The sequence below is a fragment of the Trachurus trachurus genome (genome assembly GCF_905171665.1).
Source record: "Trachurus trachurus genome assembly, chromosome: 9".
Lineage (NCBI taxonomy): Eukaryota > Metazoa > Chordata > Actinopteri > Carangiformes > Carangidae > Trachurus > Trachurus trachurus.
The window spans coordinates 34,037,235-34,059,219 of NC_139895.1; the positions used below are offsets into that span (position 1 = coordinate 34,037,235).

Sequence of the window (21,985 nt, forward strand, 5' to 3'; positions counted from 1 at the left end):
GTTATTTTATTTGTAACAGAGATGAATCTATTTGTGGAACTGTACAGTACTACAGCAGCTTAATATTTTATGTGTTTTACTCCTAGGAATGTCCTGACTTTTAAAATTCTGGGGGGGGGGTTATTGTGAAATGTAAAAGAAAGCCTAACTCAGATGTAAACTTCCACTCAGAGACATTGATTATAAGAACTGTACGGTAATTATATAAATAAGTTAAAAATATATATATATTTGCTACCTGCAGCATCTTTATTTGTATTGAGAGGAAATGAAGAGGGGACTAAGTAAATGTTAGTGATTTTTAGTAAGGTTTAGTTTGTAATATACAGATGTTATGTACATTTATGTTTACAAAATCATGGTCCTTTATGTATTTGTGGAGCATTTCATTAATCTGCTCTGTGCCCTCAGATCCTCCCATGAATGCTCTATTAAAACAGGCCAGTTACATTTCTATATGACAAGTTAAAGGGATAGTTCAACATTTTGGCAAATTGGCCCATTGGCCATAATCGCATGAATTTACCTCTAAAACAACTCTGTCTGGTAACGTTCTGTTATTATCTCATAGCGTGGTGAATGTGCAGGTCACAACTTGTCCACCAGAGCGTTGTGGAGTTGTTGGATTGTGTATTTGATGAGTTTGATGAGGAAAACCAAGAAATCCAATTAGCCTCCGCAGCGTAGCTCTGAGCAGCTCATGGCTCTGCTCCGCTGTTCTAAAAATAGCTTACACCGACAATTAAAGGTATCGAACCTACTGCTATGACTATAGGGATTATGGCAATTGGCCAATTTACCAAAATGTTGAACTATCCCTTTAAACAGAATATGCAACTTGTTGTCAGCTGGAGGTCCAAGATCAAGTTGATTCCCAGTTAAATTAAACATCATCATGACTGTTGCTGTGTTGGTTTACACCCTGCAGCTCATTCCTCGTTACCACCACTCATTTGGTTTATGTAAATAGATTTTTGCATTGCTCCTTTGTTATGCTGCTGCTTCTTTCAAATGAGTTCACTGTGTGAACATTTACATAGCTTAAAAAAAAAAACATTATGTGAGTTCAATATCCAGGTTTCACATGCAGTACTAAATATTTGTGCTGTAAAGCTGAAGCAGCTGAAATGTTGAACGAAGCACAATCTTGTTAGCAGTGACAAGCAGTCAGATTTTTTTTTTTTGTTTTATCATCATAAATGACACAATTAAAGAAACACCAGAACAAACAGATGGATATGTTCCTGTGTCGTGTTAAAAGGCCTATGACTGAATAAATATCACTCCTCTGTGTTCCACTGCTGCTCAAAGTGAGAACGTCACTGAAAACATCTGCACATGATGACTGAATGTAAATTAATACTGAGAAATAAATTGTATTTTACACAAACGCTGCAGCGACACTGTGTGCACCATGTGTGTTAATGCTACATGTGAAAACATGTTCATGCTGTGCGTTCATGGAGAGCCACTCTTCTTACAGTAAAGCTGCATCTTTCTTTTTAATATATATTTTGGCCTCTTGGGGGCAGCAGAAACAAGCTGTAAAACACAACATTAACATTGCAGTATTACCACCTTGTAAAGAAGTCACAAAATGCAGTGAACTTTGTTTTTGAGCCACTACAGTTCAGAATTTTCTGATGCAAATTTAAACGATATAACAGGAAACAACATCCAAGACAAATCCAACCAAAAGAAAAGAAAAGAAAAGAAAAAAACACTGTATTTGAATTTTATTATTTTCTTTCAAGTGCTACAGCTATGTAAAAGATTTCATGGCCTGGCATGACACGTATGGTACAGTCATTTTCACCTCTTTTTTACAGCCATTTCAAGATTTCTGATGAACAATGGTTTTTACATTTTGCAAAATGTGTATAGGACCTGACAGGAGGTCAGTATACTGTATGGCTCAGCCAATAAAGTCTTACCTTTAAAACTAATTTTAACATCATAATCATGTATGTAAACCCAAACATTTAGAGGCGTTTACTGAACATAATGGAAACCAATAATCATCTGGATTTTTTTTTTTAATATGGATTTCAAGATTTCAAAATTACTGACACAATCTTTGTGTAAGCGAGTGTAAGTCTCCTGGACTGACTCCGGTCACCATCCACACACACAAACACACACACATACACAAGTATGGATCTTGACATGTGTGGCCAAGGTGGCATGGCACATGAGCGCAATCGCCTCACATTTAATTACAAAAAAAAAGAAAAAAAAAAGGAGTAAACTCACAAAAGAATAGCAGTAGCGATTCTTAAAGCTTATTCCCCCCCCCCACCTCATTTCTTAAATCAACAAAAGACATTGGAGTTACAGTCAGGTGTGTCGAAGCACCAGTTGAGTTGGTTTTTTTATATAATGGTAGAAGAAAGAGGAGCAGGTCTTAAAGGGCTGGGAGCGCCTGAAGAGGAGCGGAGGCAACCTCAGGCATTGTTAATGGTCGTGTTCTGGGTTTGACTGTGAGCTGTAGAAAATTCACTGTATACGGTATATATATATACTATATATATATATACACATACAGTATATATATATCGATGAGTCAGCCATGGTAGAGATGATTACAGTACTGTTAGGCCTTGATAGACAGCTGTTTGTGCGGTGGTGGTGGCGGTGGTGGTACCTTTTATGGCATCATCCCTGCCGAGAGGAATGACTCAGTCCATTGTGTCTGGGTACAGCACCGACAAAGTGCTGTCATTTCACCCAACGTCACGTATTTCCCTTATCCGATACGTGCGGTTATCACAATTCAAAGAACATCTGCTTACTGTGTAATCAACAGTAGATGGAGACACTGATACAGCTTTAGAAACAAAAGGTAAGCCCCCCCGAAAGCACAACCCCCTTTTTTTTTTCCTTTTTCTTTTTTTAGTGTCTGACAATAAAACATCAAAATCAAAACTGCCATAATTCTGTTAAATACACTTAAATTTCCTAAACAACAATGAACATCAGTCTATTCTGAGGACACTACGTCCAGCAGTTCTTCTGCTCTGTAAGCAAACATGTCCTCTTTAGTCCAAATGGATGAACATCTCATCCTCATGTGTTGGTTGTTTTCTGGTGCTGTAATCTTCAGGACCTCCCAGAGAGGCCGGCTTCACTTCAGGAGACAAAGTGCTTCCAACCAAGGATGTGGGAGTATTGACGTTGTGGTGATGGGAGTAAGACGTGTCGTACTGTTGTATCCCTTTTTCTTCAGTTTTTTTTTTTTTTTTTTTTTTTGGTTTAGTGGAGCAAGAACATCCTAGCTGCCATCAAGTGAATACAAGTCATATCAGCACAGGAACAGCCAGCGACAGCGACTATCATTGCACAAAGCATTAATCCTTCACATGAACAGAGTCATTCACAAATGATAATACAAGGAAGAAGTTGTTGTTGTTACTCAAGAAGTGAAAATACTGAACAAAGTAAAATCCATTCAGCATCTTTGGGGATTCATCAAAGTTTTGTGGAAAATTTATAAATACGACTAGAAGTTTTTCATTAAATGTCTGCTTTATGTAAAAAATAGTTATTGTTCTTACATAATTTATTTCCCTTATGTTTCCACCTTTCAATACATATATAGTTTATCTGTCGACTGACACACGTAAGCAAAGACTGCACTGTATGTAGAACCTCACACGCCTAAAATGTCTTGATAAGAATCTTCAAAGATTCAAACGAGGCTGTTGAGGCCGTAAAGTATTTAGACTTCAAATTTCTCTTAAACACATTGTGAGCACAATTAAAAAAAAAAAAAAATCAAGTTAAAGTGACTAGAACTCCTGGATAAAAGGGACTCATCTATCTGAGTTCAGGTTTATAAAACTGACTTTTTATACTTTTGACATGTATAAGTTAGGACTTAAGTGTACAGGATACATTTCAACAAAATGTCTTCATTCGATGATCGCTGCTATTACACAATATATCTAATATAATTAATCTTTAATAAACAAGATTGTTGTTTTTTTTCCCCCAGATAACATATCATGTGGTATGTCTTTGTTCAGCAGCTGGACGTGTTCTCCCAGCGCTTGTGTTTATCTACTGATGTGTCCACTTCCTTCTGAGCAGAAGATGGAGACGCAGGTTCAGTAGATGGAGAGAGAGTGAGAGAGAGAGAGAGAGAGAGGGACGGATGGGTGGAGAGAAAGAGGGAAAGGGGTGGGGTGGGGATTGGTGCAGGGTGGGGCTGGACTGTGAGGTGCAGGTAGTGTGAAGGAGGGGCCGGTGTTTCTATCCAGTGCCGTTCTTGTTGGGGGAGTTGGTGTTGATGGCGGTGCCGTCCGGCTGCTGCTGCTGGCCGTCCTTGCGAGGCGGCATCCTCTCGTTTATCCTGTCCAGGCCGCGCGCCTCCTCGAAGTTACGGATCTTCCTCGTAGGGGAGAAGCCTTGAATGGCTGTGGGGGGGGGGCGGGAGAGACACAAGGAGAAGATCAGAGGATGAAAAAAAACACTTCCTTACTCACATTGCACATATCTGCTGTGAGACATACTGTTTGGTTTTCTCTTTTAGAGCCTAAATCAGTGGTTCCCAACCTTTTTTGGCCCATGACCCCATTTAGGCATCACAAATTTCTGGCGACCCCGCGATCACGTGACAGCCGTCAATCAAGATGCACCAACTCAGATATTTTTATGTGCTGCATTTAGGCCGGGAGCCAGGTCCACCCCTCAGGATGTTTTTTGCTACCTTCTTTTTCACTATTATTTCTTGTTATCCCATACATTGGGCCATCACAAGTTGATAACCTCCACCCCCAGCAAGGGGCCGTTTGGCCCCAGGGGCCAAAAAAAACCCTTTTGAGGAGAAGCTTCTGGCGAAATGATGTAATGGCATATATTAGCAACTGCATACATGGTCAGATAACTCTGAAATTTTGCATCCATCTAAGGCAGTGATATGTATAATAAAATGCTTGAAAATGATCACATTTGATGACAATTTGTCAGGCGGAAACACATTTTTTTGTCTTTTGGGATAAACTGAGGGTGATATTTGAAAATAGAAAGGCAGTAAGCCCCAGAATATTATTCTGATAGTTTCCTCTATGTGTCAGGATACACCATGCAAAATTTCAGAGTTATTTGACCATGTATGCAGTTGCTGTACCCTAATATATGCCATTACATCATTTCACCAGAAGCTTTTCCTCAAAAGGTTTTTTTCTTTGGCCCCTGGGGCCAAACGGCCCCTTGCTGGGGGTGGAGGTTATCAACTTGTGATGGCCCAATGTATGGGATAACAAGAAATAATAGTGAAAAAAGGGTAGCAAAAAACATCCTGAGGGGTGGACCTGGCTCCCGGCCTAATTCTATTTGAACTCAATTTATATTCAAGAAAATGAAAGTATAGAATAAAGTTGTTTAAGATTGTGTGTGGTATTTTTAATCATAATTTTAAAAAGAATAATAATTAGTTACAAAATATTTTTATCAGTATTTTTATTTTATTTTTATCAATTACTAGACATTTCAGGCGACCTCATTTGAATTCCAGGCGACCCCATGTGGGGTCTGAACCCAAGGTTGAGAAACACTGGCCTAAATCAAACTGGATACTTTGCGGAATTTCATTTTTTGAGCACAAAACAACAGTATCAGCCTATCACAGTACAGATGTTCAGTGAATACAACACATGCACAGGTAAACAATGACTTCTAAAGTTGGCAAACCAGTGGGACAAGCTACTACAACAACAACAACAACCTCACACTTTGTAGACTTACGGTGAAGTCCCGAAACAGCCAAGGAAACCAGACAGAAACGTGAGCAAACGAAAAGCAAACTTGTAAAGACCGTTCACACACACAGTCATTGACATTATCAGGTTAAACAGAATGAACACTCTGAGCTGGAGGTTTTATAGGTGGGTTTACAGCCAATACAGACGGGCTTCTCAAGGGTTCTCTTGCACCACCAGATATCTGTGATGTGCTTGAATTAACTCTTACTTTGGTTTTGCACTTACTGAGGATCTACATGTGTGTGCAGTAGAGAAACACTCTAATCAACCTGATCCTGATCCACTAAAACCAGTCAGCTGGCAGCTATGCTAACTGCAAGTCTATGAGCAAAGTGAGGCGAGCTAGTTAGCAGGCAGTAAGTAGCCGAAGCTTAAGTAATGATTATTTGGATGGATACATCAGAGGCTATATCGACATAATTTATAAAAATTAAGAAACTATTTTGAATAATAGTTAAAGAGTTGACATAATTACCTATAAATAACGCTTAGCTGACAGCAATGGAGTAGGAAATGGTTATGTAGATCAAATAATAAGTTAAAGTAACTGGGTTGAAATATAAAATGTTGGAAAAAAGAAAAAAAAGAAGCTAAATGTCATGAACAAAGTGCTGGAGTGGTCAAACTTCCTGTCAAAATAACCAACCTAAAAACTGATGATTCATTTGAGTCAAAACTATTGTGATGATATCCGCTGCTTTGTAGCGTTACTGCAACATCTATTTGAAATTGTCGCAGTGGATCCCGTCTGCCACAGAGCATTTGAGCTTATCTGACAGGAGTGTGGGGGGAAAATGAGACAAAAAGAGCTGTCACTCACTTTATGATGTTATGATGCATCACACCACGCTGACTAAATCTGTAGGAGTTATTATGTTAAAAAAAAAACACAACAACAACCTGGTTCTCATGCCTGACGCCTGTTGGACCTGTCAACCACCGGGGGCAGACTGAGGAGCTGCAGCCAAATGGTGTAACAGGATTAGCTTCTGAAAATATCCCAGTGCAGGGATGTCCCTGGTCTTATCTTAGCCAGGTCTTAGCAGGCTTTTCTGTGTGTGGGGAGCCACACTTGGCAAGAAAAGCCTTAGTGGCCATGGCTACTTAGGTCTTGTCAACAAGGGACCCCAAACCTGATATACATTGGCCCTCTGTAGGATGGGTTTTACGTTTCTGATGAACACCAGAGAGCCTGATTCATGTAAAGCTGGTGAAATAATCCTTTAAGTACATTTTCATAGGCCATCTCATATAACTGTTATATCTGTAGTCTTACACAAGCTTCTTCAATTGATGTCGCATTCATCTTTTCCTATTTTATCAATCTGCAAATGAAGTGTTGCATGAACTATTTTATAGATGGATAAATAGATACTGATAATGCAAGAGCAACCCACACTGAAGTGTTTTAACGTTATACAATAGTGATATAAGAACAGTGAGTAGAGTAAAATAACTATTAATTCAGAAAAACAATGTTCATATTTTAAAAGGGTGGGGCTGTCTGAAGGATGGACAAGACAAGAGAGACAACAAGACAAGACAAGAGAGTTGAGCCACACAGCCATGCGTACCTTTTGCTTTAGCTGCCTCAATGGTAGCTAGGTTAATAAGAATTGAGGGAAAAAAACGGAGTCGTCAAAGGCAGCCAGAAAACAACCAAACACAACAGTAATATCAAACTGTACGGCCTGGTGCAATAAACAGGGGAAACAGATGGCAGAATATAGGTCAGCACCCATGACACAGTCATTATTGGAAGCAAAACTCACAGCAGCTGTAAAAGAAAAAGAAAACGTCATCCCAACACTGAGGTTAATGAGTGGGTGGGTGGGGGGGTGAGAGAGGAGAAGGCTGCTGGAGATTTGAGCTAGTGTTGGTGTTAAAGGGTCATGAGGACTTAGGTGTGGAGAGCTGAGGGGGGATTTGGCTGAGCACTAAGAGTCTAAGACCGGGGCCAAGATGCACAACAATGACCGGGCAGGACGAGGCCTTTTCACACAGCGGCGCTGCGGTACACATGCAGCCAGATGTTCACTCAGACACACAGGCACACAGCTTCAATCCAAAATGAGTAAAAAAAGAAAAAGATCCATAAATGAGTAGAATTTGAAAGAACTGTGGTGACCCCTACATTATTATACTGTACTTTCATTTTGGATCTCCTGAAATTTAAGTAGCCAAACTTCTTATTGAATGTGCAGCTTTAGAAAATCCTTGAGTCTTTGACTCTCTAATGATGAAATATGAATGAGAGCTGGGTTGAGTCACCTACAGGTGCAGAATGGTCATATGAGCTACGTTCTCATTGGTGACACATTTCTAGTGGTTTTACAATCCTGTACTTAAAGGGATAGTTCAACATTTTGGAAAATTCGCCATAATCCCAATAGTTTTAGGAGTAGGTTCGTTACCTTTGATTTTCGGTGCAAGATGTTTTTAGATCGGCGGGGCAGAGACGTGAGCGGCACGGTATTTCCACGTTTCCCTAATCATCAAACTAAATACACAATCCAACAACTCCAAGACATGACACATGAAGTAAATACTCAGAACAACTTGTTTTGAAATCACTCCGCCCAGCAGCCGTGTCTGGAATGTAGTTTCAGTTACGCATTTGCCTCGAAAACAACTCTGTCTCATAATGTTCCATTATTATTTCACAACTTGTCTACTAGAGTGTTTTGGAGTTGTTGAATTGTGTATGTGATGAGTTTGAAGAGGGAAAGCTGGAAATACCATATGCCTCTGTAGCGTTAGCTGAGCAGCTTGTATCTCTACCCCGCTGATCTCAAAACAACATGCACCGACAATTAAAGGTAACAAACCTACCGCTAAGACTATAGGGATTATGGCAATGGGTGAATTTGCCAAAATGTTGAAATATCCCTTTAACATTTAATGTCCTCAGACTGTGGACTGGTGTCTCCTCTCATTAAACCCTCTCAGCATTCAAAGACCAATGAGGAGCACACCAGCTAAGAATGTCAGCCGTAGTACAGTAGTGTAAAAAACTGCAGCTGCAGAAAAGAGAAAAAAAGTACGGACAAAAATAAACAATTACTGCCGTTGTTTGAAGCGGCCTGGCTGATCTGAGAACTGAGGCTAGGAGAGCAGACATGGACAATGACATTCTCCAAAAGGTCACAACATGTGGTTTCTCCTTCGATCGCTCCGCGGCTTCTATAAACCTCCAGCGTGGCAGAGCGCGACGCCCAGCGTGTCCTCTGGCGGACGGGGCCGGGCGCTGACCTTTAGATCACAGGGTCAGCGCCCACTTCCAGGTGACAGGCCCACCTCCCCACCCGGACGGCCCCGAAGCTCAGCCTGAAAACTCTGCGCCGCGTAGAGGGAGGGCTCCGGTCAAAGTCCGACCTGTGCTTCCTGTGGCGGGCATGTCTCCACTGATCTGTGGCCCTTCAAAGGGACGAGCGGGACGGGCAGACTGGTCTCCCCTAACTGGATGTCCGGACCGACAGATTTAGCTCCACCATCGTCGATGGAGCGATATTTAGTGACAATTGAAGGGAGTTCACTGTGCACGCAAAGTGTGCTATTCCAGTCAAGTAAAAGAGACTGGAAAGGACAATGACATAATGTCCTGTACCAAACTTGTCACAAATCACATCAGCGATGACAGAGCCACTAATGCAGGATTTGTGGCTGTATTGTATCAGTGGAGTTCTGTCAGAGGAGGAGACACTGTGATCTCTGCTTCTTCAGAAAATGGATTTGGCTCTGTCTTATTAACAATGAATGAGTCACATAAGGACAACCTCATTCATTCAGTATATTTTTGTATATGTGACTATATACAGTAGCTTCTGCTTAATAGAGTAACTCAACATTCTGCATTAAAAACCAACAAAAACAACAACTATTTTGCCACGTAACACAAAATAAGAGGAGGTAAAAACCAATACCACTGAAGCTGAAAATGTGAGCTGAAGCTACTGGCTGATTAGCTTATCTTAGCTTAGCACAAGATAAAGTCTTAAAGGGATATTTCAGCTTTTTTGAAGTGGAGTTGTATGAGCTACGGAGTTGTTTTCGAGGTAAATTCATGCAAAACCGCTGATGTGCGTTCCCGTCGGAGCCAGTTTTTTGGCAAGCAGTCTCTGCATTTGCCTAGAAAACAACTCTGTCTCCTAACGTTCCATTATTATCTCATAGCGTGGTGAATGTGCAGGTCACAACTTATCCATGAGAGCGTTTTGGAGTTGTTGGATTGTGTATTTGATGAGTTTGATGAGGGAAATCTCATTAGCCTCCATAGCGTAGCTCTGAGCATCTCGCGGCTCTGCTCCGCCATTCTAAAAATAGCTTGCACCGACAATTAAAAGTAACGAACCTACTGCTATGGGCCAATTTGCCAAAATGTTGAACTAACCTTTTAATGAGCATTTGTAGCTCATACAACCCCACTTAAAAAAAAACAAAAAAAAACTGAACTATCCCTTTAAAATCAGTAGGAAACAGCTAGCATGGCTAACAAATCAGAAAGTTGCAGCTTCCAGCCAAGACGATGGTAAACAGCCAGTCAGTGAGGTGCTGGTTGAACTGTGTTGGCTTTGGGCAGAGCCAGGCTGTCAAGATAAGCAGTTGCTGGCTCCATGGTCATGTTTACTGTATGGACGTTAGAGTGGCATCAATCTTTTCTGATCTTACTATCAGCAAGAAGGCAAATAAGCATATTTTGAGCTCCAACTGTACGCTGCCCTGTAGACCATGTATCCTTCCCTGTGGGTATAGCCAATGCAGGAAGGAAGTGTTATTAATAGTGCCATGCCATTGCTTTGCAAGTACTGAGCATCTTGTGTATTTTCCGGTACTCATGTCCTTGTGAAAGCAGTAGATCATGTAACACCATCACGTCATGAAGGAATAAAAAGGTTCGGCCTCAATAAATGCTCTTAGTTTAAAAAACACACACAGGCTCGCACAATTGGTACAGGAATGTCGCTAGGGGTGCAGGTTGTGTTATATTGGTTAGAAGTGAATATAAAACACACTTACCGGTCTGTAAGGTCTGCTTTCCTCCTGACAACACTCCCACAGGAAGAGTTCCAGTCGGGGTCAGGCCTTTGAGTGTTAACACACTCTCACTCTCCTCCCTAGTGCACAAACAAAACACACACACACACACACACACACACACATAGAGATTACATTTCAGTGAGTACAGTAGGTTGGCAGACACCTGCTGGTTATGAGGCCGTGTCAGTCAGCCAGGGGTCACAGGTTCACTCATCACTCGATACTTGACCTGTGTCCACTCGCTCCTTGTTGGTGGAGTGAGAGACCGTCAGCTCTGAACGCCTCGGGCCAAATCGCTAACATTTGTCCTGGTTCTATAAAGTGGGTCACCGATGACTTGTGTCAATTTTTGCAGCTGGGGCGACATTTTTAAACATAGTGTTGATTTGTGTCAACAGACTCTTATACTAACACACTTGAATTTTCTTATTTTTCTTCACCATCTTCACTGACTCAAAGCAAAACTTGGATTAAAATACTGAAAATGTATCAAAAACTTTTACATTTTACATGATATTAATACTGCAAAGCAATGCCTTCATCTAACAACTAGGGGAGGGGGAAAAATCGATTCAGCATAATTTTGCAATATTTTGCATGGCAATTATGTATTGGTATCAATCTGAACAGACTTTAAAACATATTTTAACAAGGTTTTCATTTGGAGACATCATACAAAAAAAGCTGATGAATCACAATATCGTGATAATATCATATAGCAGGGCAAGTCAAACCAGTTATGAACATATGAGAAGTCAACATCTGGATATCTTATTTAATCTTTAAAAAATGCATCTGTTTCTGAGACACGCTCTCAGTCCAATGACTCATACGGTCTGGTGTGAGAGACAGGTTGCTCTGCATCTTGCCCACTTGCAGCAGTGTGACAAGCTCACAGCGGCAGCTGCATTAATCTGGAACAATGCCTAATGTCATTATACAGTCTAGGTGCATCGTGACTCATCCCATGCCAGCTCATTAATCCTAGCTGGGCAACATTGTGTTTTCAAACACAACTTCATTGTGCACTCAACTGACTCCATTCATTTCACCAACACTCCAGCTCCATCCTGGCCCCGTGGTGACCTACGTTTCAATTTGCTAATTTTGATCCCCCACCCCGCTGAGCTCACATCCTTATATACACGACCAGTGGAAGAGGAAGAGTCTCATTATAAGAAGGGAAGAGGGACATCAAAGGGAGAGCACTTAAGACGGGGTCAGACCTGAGGACTGAGAAGACTCGGGCCATTTTCCCCACAGCGCGAATCTTGTTTCGGATGACTTCCTTACGCATTGCTGAGGCGCCACCTGGAGAAAGTCCAGAGATGTGGAGTTAACGGCTGCTGTACTTACAACAAACAGGCTGCTGCAAACACTCGAGGGAAGAAAAGGGGATGAGGGACGATACATTTGTGAGACAAACTGAAGGTTTAATGGTGTGTTTCAAAGCATGACGGCTCCCTCGTCAGCATCAGACATGCAGGACATAAACTGAATTATGATGAAGTGCTGCCGATAAATCACCTCCTGGCACTTTTTGTTAATTAAGCACCGTGACAGAATTCATTTACAACTCATCCATGTTAAGAAGAAAACTGAAAACGCAGAGAAACCAGAAGTAAAGAGGACACCAACCAACCAGATGTGCAGACCATGTGACCAGTAACTTCTATTTTCTGCTGGTGGTTTACATCTTTAGGCTCCAGTCTGTGTTCTATACCAGTCAAACGGAGGAACATTACAGTGCATGGTTCTTCTCCCAGGCTCCTTACCTTCGTATAGGTCATCTACCTCTGACATGAGCTCATCATCTGAGCAGATGTTCAGTACATTCACCAGCATCTCAGTCACTGTGGGAGAGAAGACACTTTCAAAGTTCAGACTGGTGTCAAACCCATATTGATGCAGAGTCCATATAGATACTAAACAAACATGTGTGATCACACTTCAGGCTCCGAGTATTGATTTTATTCTTTGAAGTAGTTTAACAGGTAGCTATAGAAACCAAGCACCAAATCAAGTCAAGCAATCAGAACCAATATTATTGCTTTCTATAAAATGACACTTTCACTTTCAGTTGTGGTCATCATAAAGAGCACACTGACGTGATGACTGATGTGGCCAATGGTCCGACACATGCAAAACAAAACCATCTATGACCTATTATTATAGAATTATCTACTGTATCAGCCCAGACTCAAATAGGGTTCATACACATTTGAAATTTCAAAATTCCATACTTTTCCAGACCCTAATTTCCAGACTTCTCTGTAAAACATTCAAATAATTTGTGACATTTGAGTATTTTGACGTGTATCGTAATAAATCATGCAATTCATCATTTGATTTCATTATTCTGAATTTGTATGCCATTATGTCACCAAATCATTTCCAGGAGATTGTAGCTGGGTACAATAGGGCATATAAAATAATTAACCCAAATAACTTCAGATAAGACCAAACCCAGATAAGTATTAAGATAAATGTATTTCCATACAATAGTTTCCATTTTCCATACTTTTCCAGACCTGGACATGTATAAAATCAAATTCCATACTTTTCCATACTTGCGTAAGAAGAACCCTGTGTATGTCTTTAACATGAAGGTATAAGGTGTATTTTTGCTTTTTGATCTAACTTGACGTTAGATGTTGTTCTTATTCTGCCTGTTTACTCACAAAGAACAAGACAAATTCCAAGAATGTGTTCAGATTCTTGACCAATAAATCTAAGTACAACAGGACGTCATGTTGCGGCCACCTCAAACATGACGCTGCTGCTGCCTTGTGTGGTTTTTTTTGTCATAATTAGTACTGACTAAAACATGCCACACACAGCTGTTGTGAGCCATCCTCAGCTGTGTAGTGACTTAGAAATCTTTTGTCATGTGTTCTTCTGATTAAGTCAACCAGCTGTGTTTAGAAGTTACAGTATGTGTGCAGATTGAAAAGCTTAATAAACAATAGGATTGAATGATAAAAATTCATTCAGTGATTATTTTGGTATTGTGAAATAAGTTAGTAATTTATCTATTTTTATTTCTTTTTAGTACATATTTATTGCTGCTGTTTTATTGTTCTCTGAGAAATATTTCTTTTTTTTAGTTTTTACCTTGGTATGAACAAAATGATAATAAAGTTTGATTTGAATTGGTGATAATAGTAGGAGTGGTAACTTGTCATTGCACTTTCACTAAAATCATGATGTAGGGCCGCCCCTGACCAAAGATTTTCTTGGTCGACCAATAGTCGTAATTTACGATACGATACGATAAACTTTATTTATAGCGGTGAGTCGACGGACGGGGGCGGGGCTCACGGCAGCACCCGCTAATCCTTGAAAACAGCAGTGACACGTGCTTTCACGTCAGAGTCTCCCAACCAGAAACGCCTGTAACAACGGAAAAAGTCGCTTTTGACAAAAATAAATAAAAAATAGGGACCTGCCGTGCCGTGTAAAAAAAACAAACTGACAGCGAGTGAGTGTCACAACTTCCTGTATCCGGCCCTTCAAATTAAAAGCCCTATAGCCTTTCATACACAGTTCAGTCATACTGATTTTTACTTAATTTTTGACAAGATAGGACTCCAAATGTTTTAGTTTTTTTTCTTGCGACCAATCGACCAATGAAATTTTGGTCGACTATTTGGGGGCAGCCCTATGATGATGTGATTCTTTTCTAAGGTCTGTGTCAAACAAGTATATTTCCTTAAAGGAATAGTTCACCAAAAAATGAAATTCAGTTATTATTGACTCACCCTCATGCTGATGAATACTGCAGAGTAGTTTTTTATTCCTCAAAGTGCATCTGGAGACCCGGGAGGGGGGTTCGTAGTCCAACAAAAACTTTATATGAGAAAAATAGGGCCCGACACAAAACAGTCCATAAAACTACACAATAACCATTTAATATTCCTCCACACTGCTCGTCCACTGCAATCAGTTTACTCGAAACAACGTCATTTAGGACATTTTTACAGCCTAAACAGTCCTGTATTGAATTTGCCTGGGGCGTGTTCACGCGATGCACGCGGATGTGACCGGACTTGCCTAAATGACGTTGTTTCGAGTAAACTCTGGACTATATCCCTTCAGGACACTTGGATTGCAGCGGACGAGCGGTGTGGAGGAATATTTCAAGGTTTTTGTGTAGTTTTATGGACCTGTTTGTGTCGACGCACGATGATTTTAATAATTTTAATGGGTCTATTTCAGACATGGTGACTGTGCAATGTGGTGTCCCCCAGGGGAGTTGCCTTGGCCCATTACTGTACTCAATTTATGTTAATGATTTACCTCATGTACTTACAACAGCAGCCATGGAAATCTATGCCGATGACACTTCATTGTATGTCCCAGGAGAAAATGTTGTGTCTGTGAACAAACTACTGCAAGAGGAGGTACTACTAGTATCTAATTGGGTCAGTGAGAATAGACTTAAACTGAATGTTACTAAAACTAAGAGTATAATGTTTGGGTCAAGATATATGTTAAGATCTAATCCGGAACTCCATCTATTTATACAGGGTAATAGTATTGAACAGGTTAGAGAGGCCAAATTATTGGGTGTGATAATTGATGAAACATTTTCTTGGTCGACACATATTAATGGAGTTGTATCTAAAATGAGCAAAACCATTTCAATGATAAGGAGGGCTGCTCATCTTTTGTCAGGTTCAGCAGTTAAACTGGTATTGCAATCTTTAGTATTGTCATGTCTTGACTACTGCCCAATAATATGGTCTAGCGCCTCAAAACAAGACTTACAAAAAATCCAAATCACACAGAATAGAGCAGCACGACTCGCTCTCCGTTGCTCGGGGAGGAGTAGGGTAGAGGGGATGCATCAAACGCTGTCTTGGATGACAGTAGAACAAAGATTTGCTTATAGTTTGGTCACATTTTTGTTTAATATTTATCATGTGGGAAAACCTAATAATTTGGTGTTGCAGCTACAATCTACTAAGGAAAGGCACGGCTATGCAACAAGGCATGCATTGAGTGCTCATTTCACCCTGCCTCTACCAAGAACTGAGGCACTTAGGAGAACTGTAATGTACAGAGCAGTGACATACTGGAATAGGCTCCCACCAAACATGACCAACATTGGAAATAAATGGAGATTCAAAAAGAAAATAAAAGAGGCCATTATTAGTAAAGAACTTAATTTTTTTTAAGGTTTTGAAAAGTCATAGTTGGTTTGTATTTGTAAAATATTTTTATTCTTATTATTTTGTTTTATTCTGTTGTTTGTCATTTATCTAATTCTGTAAGTTATTGTATTATGTTTTGATTGTCTTATATGAGTGTCTGGACCCCAGGAAGAATAGTCCTTACCAAGGTGAGGACTAATGGGGATCCATAATAAAAACAAAACAAACACACGTGCATTGCATGAACGCAAGAGCGCATCAGCATGAGAGGTGAGTCACTAATGACTGAATTTCATTTTTTGGTGAACTATTCCTTTAAGTCTGGAGACTGTGACATGTCCGGTTGTAATTCTCTGTAGCATCACATCAACATACCTTTCTCTCCAACAAAAGGCAAAGACCATGTGAAGACATCCATGAAGTTGGGCAACCAGTAAGGGTGGGGAGAGCAGTTGAACTGTCGAATGTTCATCACATTGTTCTCATATTTTAATACAGCAGCTAGGATTGACAGAGGGAAAGAGATGGGAGGAGAGATTCAGGGAGTGAAGACTGGTAAAAAAAAAATGAGAGAAATACAACGAGAGTGAGGGAAAAAAGAGAAACCTTTGTTGTTGTAGACATCTAGGTAATTTGGAGCTGAAAAGATTGTGATTAGTGAGGGGAAGCCCGTGGTCTGGCTTTTTCTGTACATCCGATACCTGTACGGCCACAAATGAAAAAACTTGTCACATGCACTCTGTTGTATGATGGAAATAAATAAAAGAAAGCCGACTCACCCTGCATCCTGTGCTTCATGGGCTCTTATTACTGACAGCAAGTTATTATTTACCAAGAAGTCACAGACTGCTGTGTAACTGCAAAGAGAAAGGAGGAGGGGAGGGAGAGAGGGGAGGGGAGGAGAGGGGGGCTGTTAAAACACTGAGTGCAGGTCAGAGCTTATTACGAATTTAAACCATTAGAACAGAACAGCATGAGGTCACTTAATGACCAATTCACTGACTGTTGTTTGTCTATGGAAATGGTTTCATATTTATTTTCAGCATGCCGTGCCCTCTGGCCTGCTGTGCTCGGGGTTTAAAGATGCAGAGCAGCCGGAGCCAGGACTCTGGTATTTATGAGCTGTGCAGAAGCTGAGGGCAGAGCAGAGGGAAGAAGGAGAGAGAGCAGAGGAGCTGAGCTGCGTGGCTATACCTGCTTTCACTGCACACTTCCTTTCTTTCTTCCTTTCCCTCTTTCACCACCCAACTAATCCACGGGTGATGCTTTCGGAAAAACGAGTGGGCGACATTTTGTCAGATCGATATCAGGCCATAGATGAATGGTTTCTGACATTTACCACTTCAGTGCATTTCAGACCTGTGCAGGATTTTTTTTTTTTTTTGAACCAGCTCTTTGTAAGCCTAACCCTTATTTTCAGACGGGGATGCGTCATTAAAATGTAAAGACTGTCATTACAGTACATGTCAAGATTTAAATATCATTATGCAACACAAGATTGTGTAACATAATTGCAGATGTAGTCCCTTTCAGCTACTCGTGAAAAACTTAAGTCTCACAAATGAATGACTAAATATTTCATGGTGGAGTGTACAGTAGAGGATGGATTTTATTGTCTCACAGCCTGAGGAAACTGACAGAAACTGCTCCAGAGTCTGGTGGTGGTGCAGCAGATAGACTTCTGCAGCTCGGTGAACAGGGTAAGGTCTTTAAGTATCCTCATCTAACTGGTATCAAATCAGCACAGACATCAACATCTTTAACACTGTCTTATTATATAACTTATAACTATCGACAGGAAGTCCCTGCGGCAACACAATGATGATTGTCAGAAACGATTGTATTGATTTTACTATTCCACTGTTCCATCCAAAAGCATGTTAATTAATCACTGATAATGACCCATTCCTTCTTCTTTTGCTCTCTGTTCTGAACGACTAGATTAGTGTTTCTCAAACGTTTTTACATGAAGGACCCAGCACTGCTCTTCCTGGTCCATCCAAATCTCACGCGATTTGCGCCGGCGTCAATGCAAATCACGCGAGATTTGCACAGACACAGGCAAAGCAGTGAACTGAGACACTGGGAGCTTCCGCTACAAACAAGCTTAAAATATAGACTTATTAAAAACATTATCGGAACAATTTCTCATGTTGGGGCTTCAATACACTATGGAGGTATTTGGATGTTTCTTTGGTGTGTCTTTTTGGACGAACAAAAGTGAGCTCCGTTCGCAACCGTCATATGGACATGCAGTGGTGCACAGAGCCCCGCTGTAACTCAGAGAAGGCACGGAGGACTCTGAAACTTCTCCCCTGCCCTTAGTCGACATGAGGGTGAGTAGATAATGAGTGAAATTTTAATTTTGGGTGAACTATCCCTTTAAAAACATTCCTCTTTTCATGTGCTTATGGCTGAGCTCTTTTTAAGAACTTTAAATCGTAATTTTGGATTTGCACATTGTATGTCTAATGTTAATTTTTTACTATTCTGGGTTTTATTTTAATTTTTTAAAAATTGTATGTTTTCATGCTGTTATTTTTTCTCAGTTTCCACTTCTTACTGTTAAATGTTTTGTCTTTATGTAAAGCACATTGAGTTGCCCCTTGGTATGAAATGTGCTATATAAATAAAGATGCCTTGCCTACAGCAGCTCTGGTAGGCTGGGGCTAACATGCTAATATGCTAACAAGAACAATATAAACATGCTGGTGTTCAGCAGGAAGGTGATATGAATGCTCTTCTTTTTTGTTCATTTAACAAAGTAGATGTTTATTGTCATGTGATGAAAGGTTTAAAGATCATCAGAATAATTACGATTCATCTTGTGAGCATCACGGAGGTGTGAAACACATTTCACAGCTATCTGATATTACATGATGAGATATTTCAGTCCAGCTGACTGATAGTGCCACCTCTACACTGTGGTTAAAGATTAACTGACAACTCATCTCTGTATGAAAATGTGTTTCTTTTTTGTAAGTGCAAAGTATTTTCTCTTAATAATTCAAAATCCACTTAGTAAACACTTTGTAAACATTATGCGAAGAGCTGATGTAACCAGCTCCAGGGAAATTGGTAAAGGTCTGTCTGAGCCAAGTCTAGCAGATATCTAAGTAAAATATTCCTCCTGATATAAACAAGCTGCCTGGTTTTTCTCTTCCCACTGCCTCACAGATTTTTCCTTTTCTGCATCAGCTGTTCTTATAGGGCCATTTCCACGAAGGAAGTTCCTGGTAAAATTAAGGAGGCGGGAACTTTACAGGAACGTCCTCCCACTGGGCCCTCTGGGTCGTTGCGTCTCCACTGCAGTGTAGGACCTGTATAAGACCCGCCGGACTCGTGAGGCAATGTTATGTGCACCAGTTTCCATTGTTGAAGTTTTTTTTTTTTTTTAACTTCTCTTTTTTTCCCCCCCAGCAGTGTAGACGCCTTCTAATAACGCTGGGTTTTATTCTGGGGGTTTCTCTTGGCGTCACATCCTGCTTTGAGCATGTCCAATCAGTTTTTCTGGGCCAATCGAAGTACCTACTCTGAGGCAAGGACTCATTAGCTCCCGTTAAAGTTCCGGAAGATCCTTTGGTATCCTGGTATGGAGACACGGTCCCCACCCCAAAGTTCCTGCAGTGAAAACACAGCTAATGGCTCAACCTACAGAACTCCAGATAAACATAATAAATTTTAATGTAGTCAAGCTGTTTATCTGATCTGGATCATTTCTGAACCAGCAGCTTGCTTCTGTTAACCTATTTTATAAAAGTCACACTTAATGCCTTAAAGACCCACTCCCGTGAAAATCGTGTTTTTTGAGCTTTTCACATGTTCCTGTGGCATTTTTCTTGTGTTAGAGCACATATCAGCAGAAAAGGAAGTGCAAAATTGCATTTCTGAGTTTTTCTGCCTTCAAATTGCTGTGAACCAATGGCAGACGCAAACTGGCAGTTTCAGGGAGACTGGAGCTGACGTGTCACAGCTCCAGGGGAGGGCACTAGTGCTACAAGCTCCCGCCCCACTCTGCATCTGGCTCAGAGGTGAAAGCCTTGGCAGCTCGGTGTCGCTGTCAAGGTATAACAGGTATAGCTCACCTGGTAGAGCAGCTTGCACTGTGAGCAAGGACTATGCTCCAGTCTGGGATCGAAATCCCAGTGTGGAGTTTTACGCTAAACGCGCTGAATCTGTAATTGTACAATGTCCAGCTGTCAGCGAGCAGGGGGGTGGGGTGCGAGGAAGTGGCTGGGCGGGTGCAGAGCAGCGCAGTCTCCGCCCACCCTCCAGAGGTGCATGGCTAATGAGCTGGTTTTAAAATGGCCGAAAAGGGTCGCGGGAGTGGGACTTTAACCTATTTTCAACAAGCTGTTTTTATCTGTTAACCTGTTTTGCGAGGACCTTCTTTTTTTAAGTGCCTCAGTTTGACCTAAAAAAAAAACTGAAGCTCCACCAGCATGACTTATAATTTATTAATATTCTATCATTTGATATTATTTTTGTTTGTCTGAGACTGGTCTACAAAAAACAGTTAAAAATTCAGTAAAATAAATTGTTTAGATTGTACTAAAGTGGTGAGTTTGGTCTGTCCTGAGAGTTTGGCATCAGTTCCCCCAGAGAGTGACGTGAAGCTGCAGCAGGAGTGATGAACGCAGCAGTTTTATCCCATACCTGAAAAAGTAAGAGCATCCTCTGACGGAGTTGTGGTTGAAGTGTTCGGATGTCTTTTCGCTGCCGTAGTCCTCACCGGGGTCGGCCCAGATCAGGTCACACATCGGCCCAAATGCTGGAGGCTCTTTAAACCGGTCTAACTGTGGAGCACAAAACACAGACACTGCATTGTTTAGACTGACTTCCTTAATGAAGTAATCCACTGGGTTGCATTAGAAATGTACAACCAATTAGGGATGTCACGATTACCGGTACTTGTTTTCACAATTAATCGTGGTATTAAACGCCACAATTAATGTATCGTAAATATTCCTAAATACCGTTACTTTCACAAAAATGTGATGTTGGAACCTTATTGGCAAATGTGCGCAAAAATAAAGGTAAATGCACAGATACTGGTCCATTTAACTAACATAACATTGAATTGGTAGGAATTTAAATGTTAGTGTGTCATTTTAAAGAAAAAAGAAAAAAGAAAAACAAAAAACGATTAAAAAAAACGCAAACATTTGGTATAGATAACAATTTATGATCTGAATATTTCAAACATTTCCCCTGGGGATTAAGAATTGGTCATATATTAATAGATACTTGAAATATTTTCTGTAAACAATGAGTAATGTAATTATATTTTGACTATATTTGATTTTACACATTCATAGTGTTGTGAAATTAATTAGTGCATAATAATCGTGATAATCGTAGTACCGTGATTATTTCTCTGACAATAAATCGTACCAAGAAAATGTATAATCGTGACATTAATACATTTGATTTTCAAATGGATCACTTACTTTTCTTATGTCATCTAGGCAGTTGATCTCTGGTGAGAGTCCACCATGTACACACAGGAACTGTTGATTGAGGAGGGCAGCGAGGGGCAGGCAGTCGAAGGCCTCCATACAGGCATCATACACCCGTTCAGAGTATTTTATTTTACCTGCACATGGTGACAAAACACAATGTGGTTAATTCTTGGAGCTCATTTGAATGACCTGCTGCTCTTGTACAAACCAGAGCCATGAACACGGAACAGTCTCTGCTAATTCAGATTTGTTTATATCAAACAGTGTGGTCAGAGGAGCTGTGAACAAGCAGCTTGGCTCCTCTGTCTACAGTAAGTCTGATGAGTGTTTCCAGGCCGTGTCTGACAGTGTCACTTGCACAACAGTGCAGTTCAGATTAGGCCAGGAGGAAGTCTAGTCCTTATAGGGAGCAGGCAGGACGCAGACGGGACGGGTCAATGTAGGAGGTCAGGACTGTGCAGAGTGAGTGTTGCATTCAGGTTAATAGAGCTCTCAATTGTCCGGGCCGGGCCAACACGTGTGTTCGGGCCAGAAATATACACAGATAACTCAGATCAGGCTTCAGGCT

General features: G+C 40.7%; 1 protein-coding gene across 2 annotated transcripts in view; it reads right to left on the reverse strand.

The window, feature by feature from the left end:
* Window positions 1-3,206: 3,206 nt before the first annotated feature.
* The window catches only part of ppp3cca (protein phosphatase 3, catalytic subunit, gamma isozyme, a), a 42,084-nt gene continuing 23,305 nt past the window's right edge, over window positions 3,207-21,985 (reverse strand). The window contains exons 5-14 of one of the 2 annotated variants that reach the window (XM_083978272.1): window positions 21,406-21,551; window positions 20,612-20,751; window positions 16,735-16,812; window positions 16,562-16,656; window positions 16,331-16,456; window positions 12,575-12,652; window positions 12,026-12,110; window positions 10,779-10,876; window positions 7,337-7,363; window positions 3,207-4,415 (exon numbers count right to left, since the gene is read on the reverse strand). In XM_083978272.1, the coding sequence (XP_083834398.1) occupies window positions 4,252-4,415; window positions 7,337-7,363; window positions 10,779-10,876; window positions 12,026-12,110; window positions 12,575-12,652; window positions 16,331-16,456; window positions 16,562-16,656; window positions 16,735-16,812; window positions 20,612-20,751; window positions 21,406-21,551 (1,037 nt within the window). In that variant the 3' untranslated portion in view covers window positions 3,207-4,251. The remainder of the gene's footprint in view (window positions 4,416-7,336; window positions 7,364-10,778; window positions 10,877-12,025; window positions 12,111-12,574; window positions 12,653-16,330; window positions 16,457-16,561; window positions 16,657-16,734; window positions 16,813-20,611; window positions 20,752-21,405; window positions 21,552-21,985) is intronic. The other variant, XM_083978273.1, reaches the window with a different exon arrangement.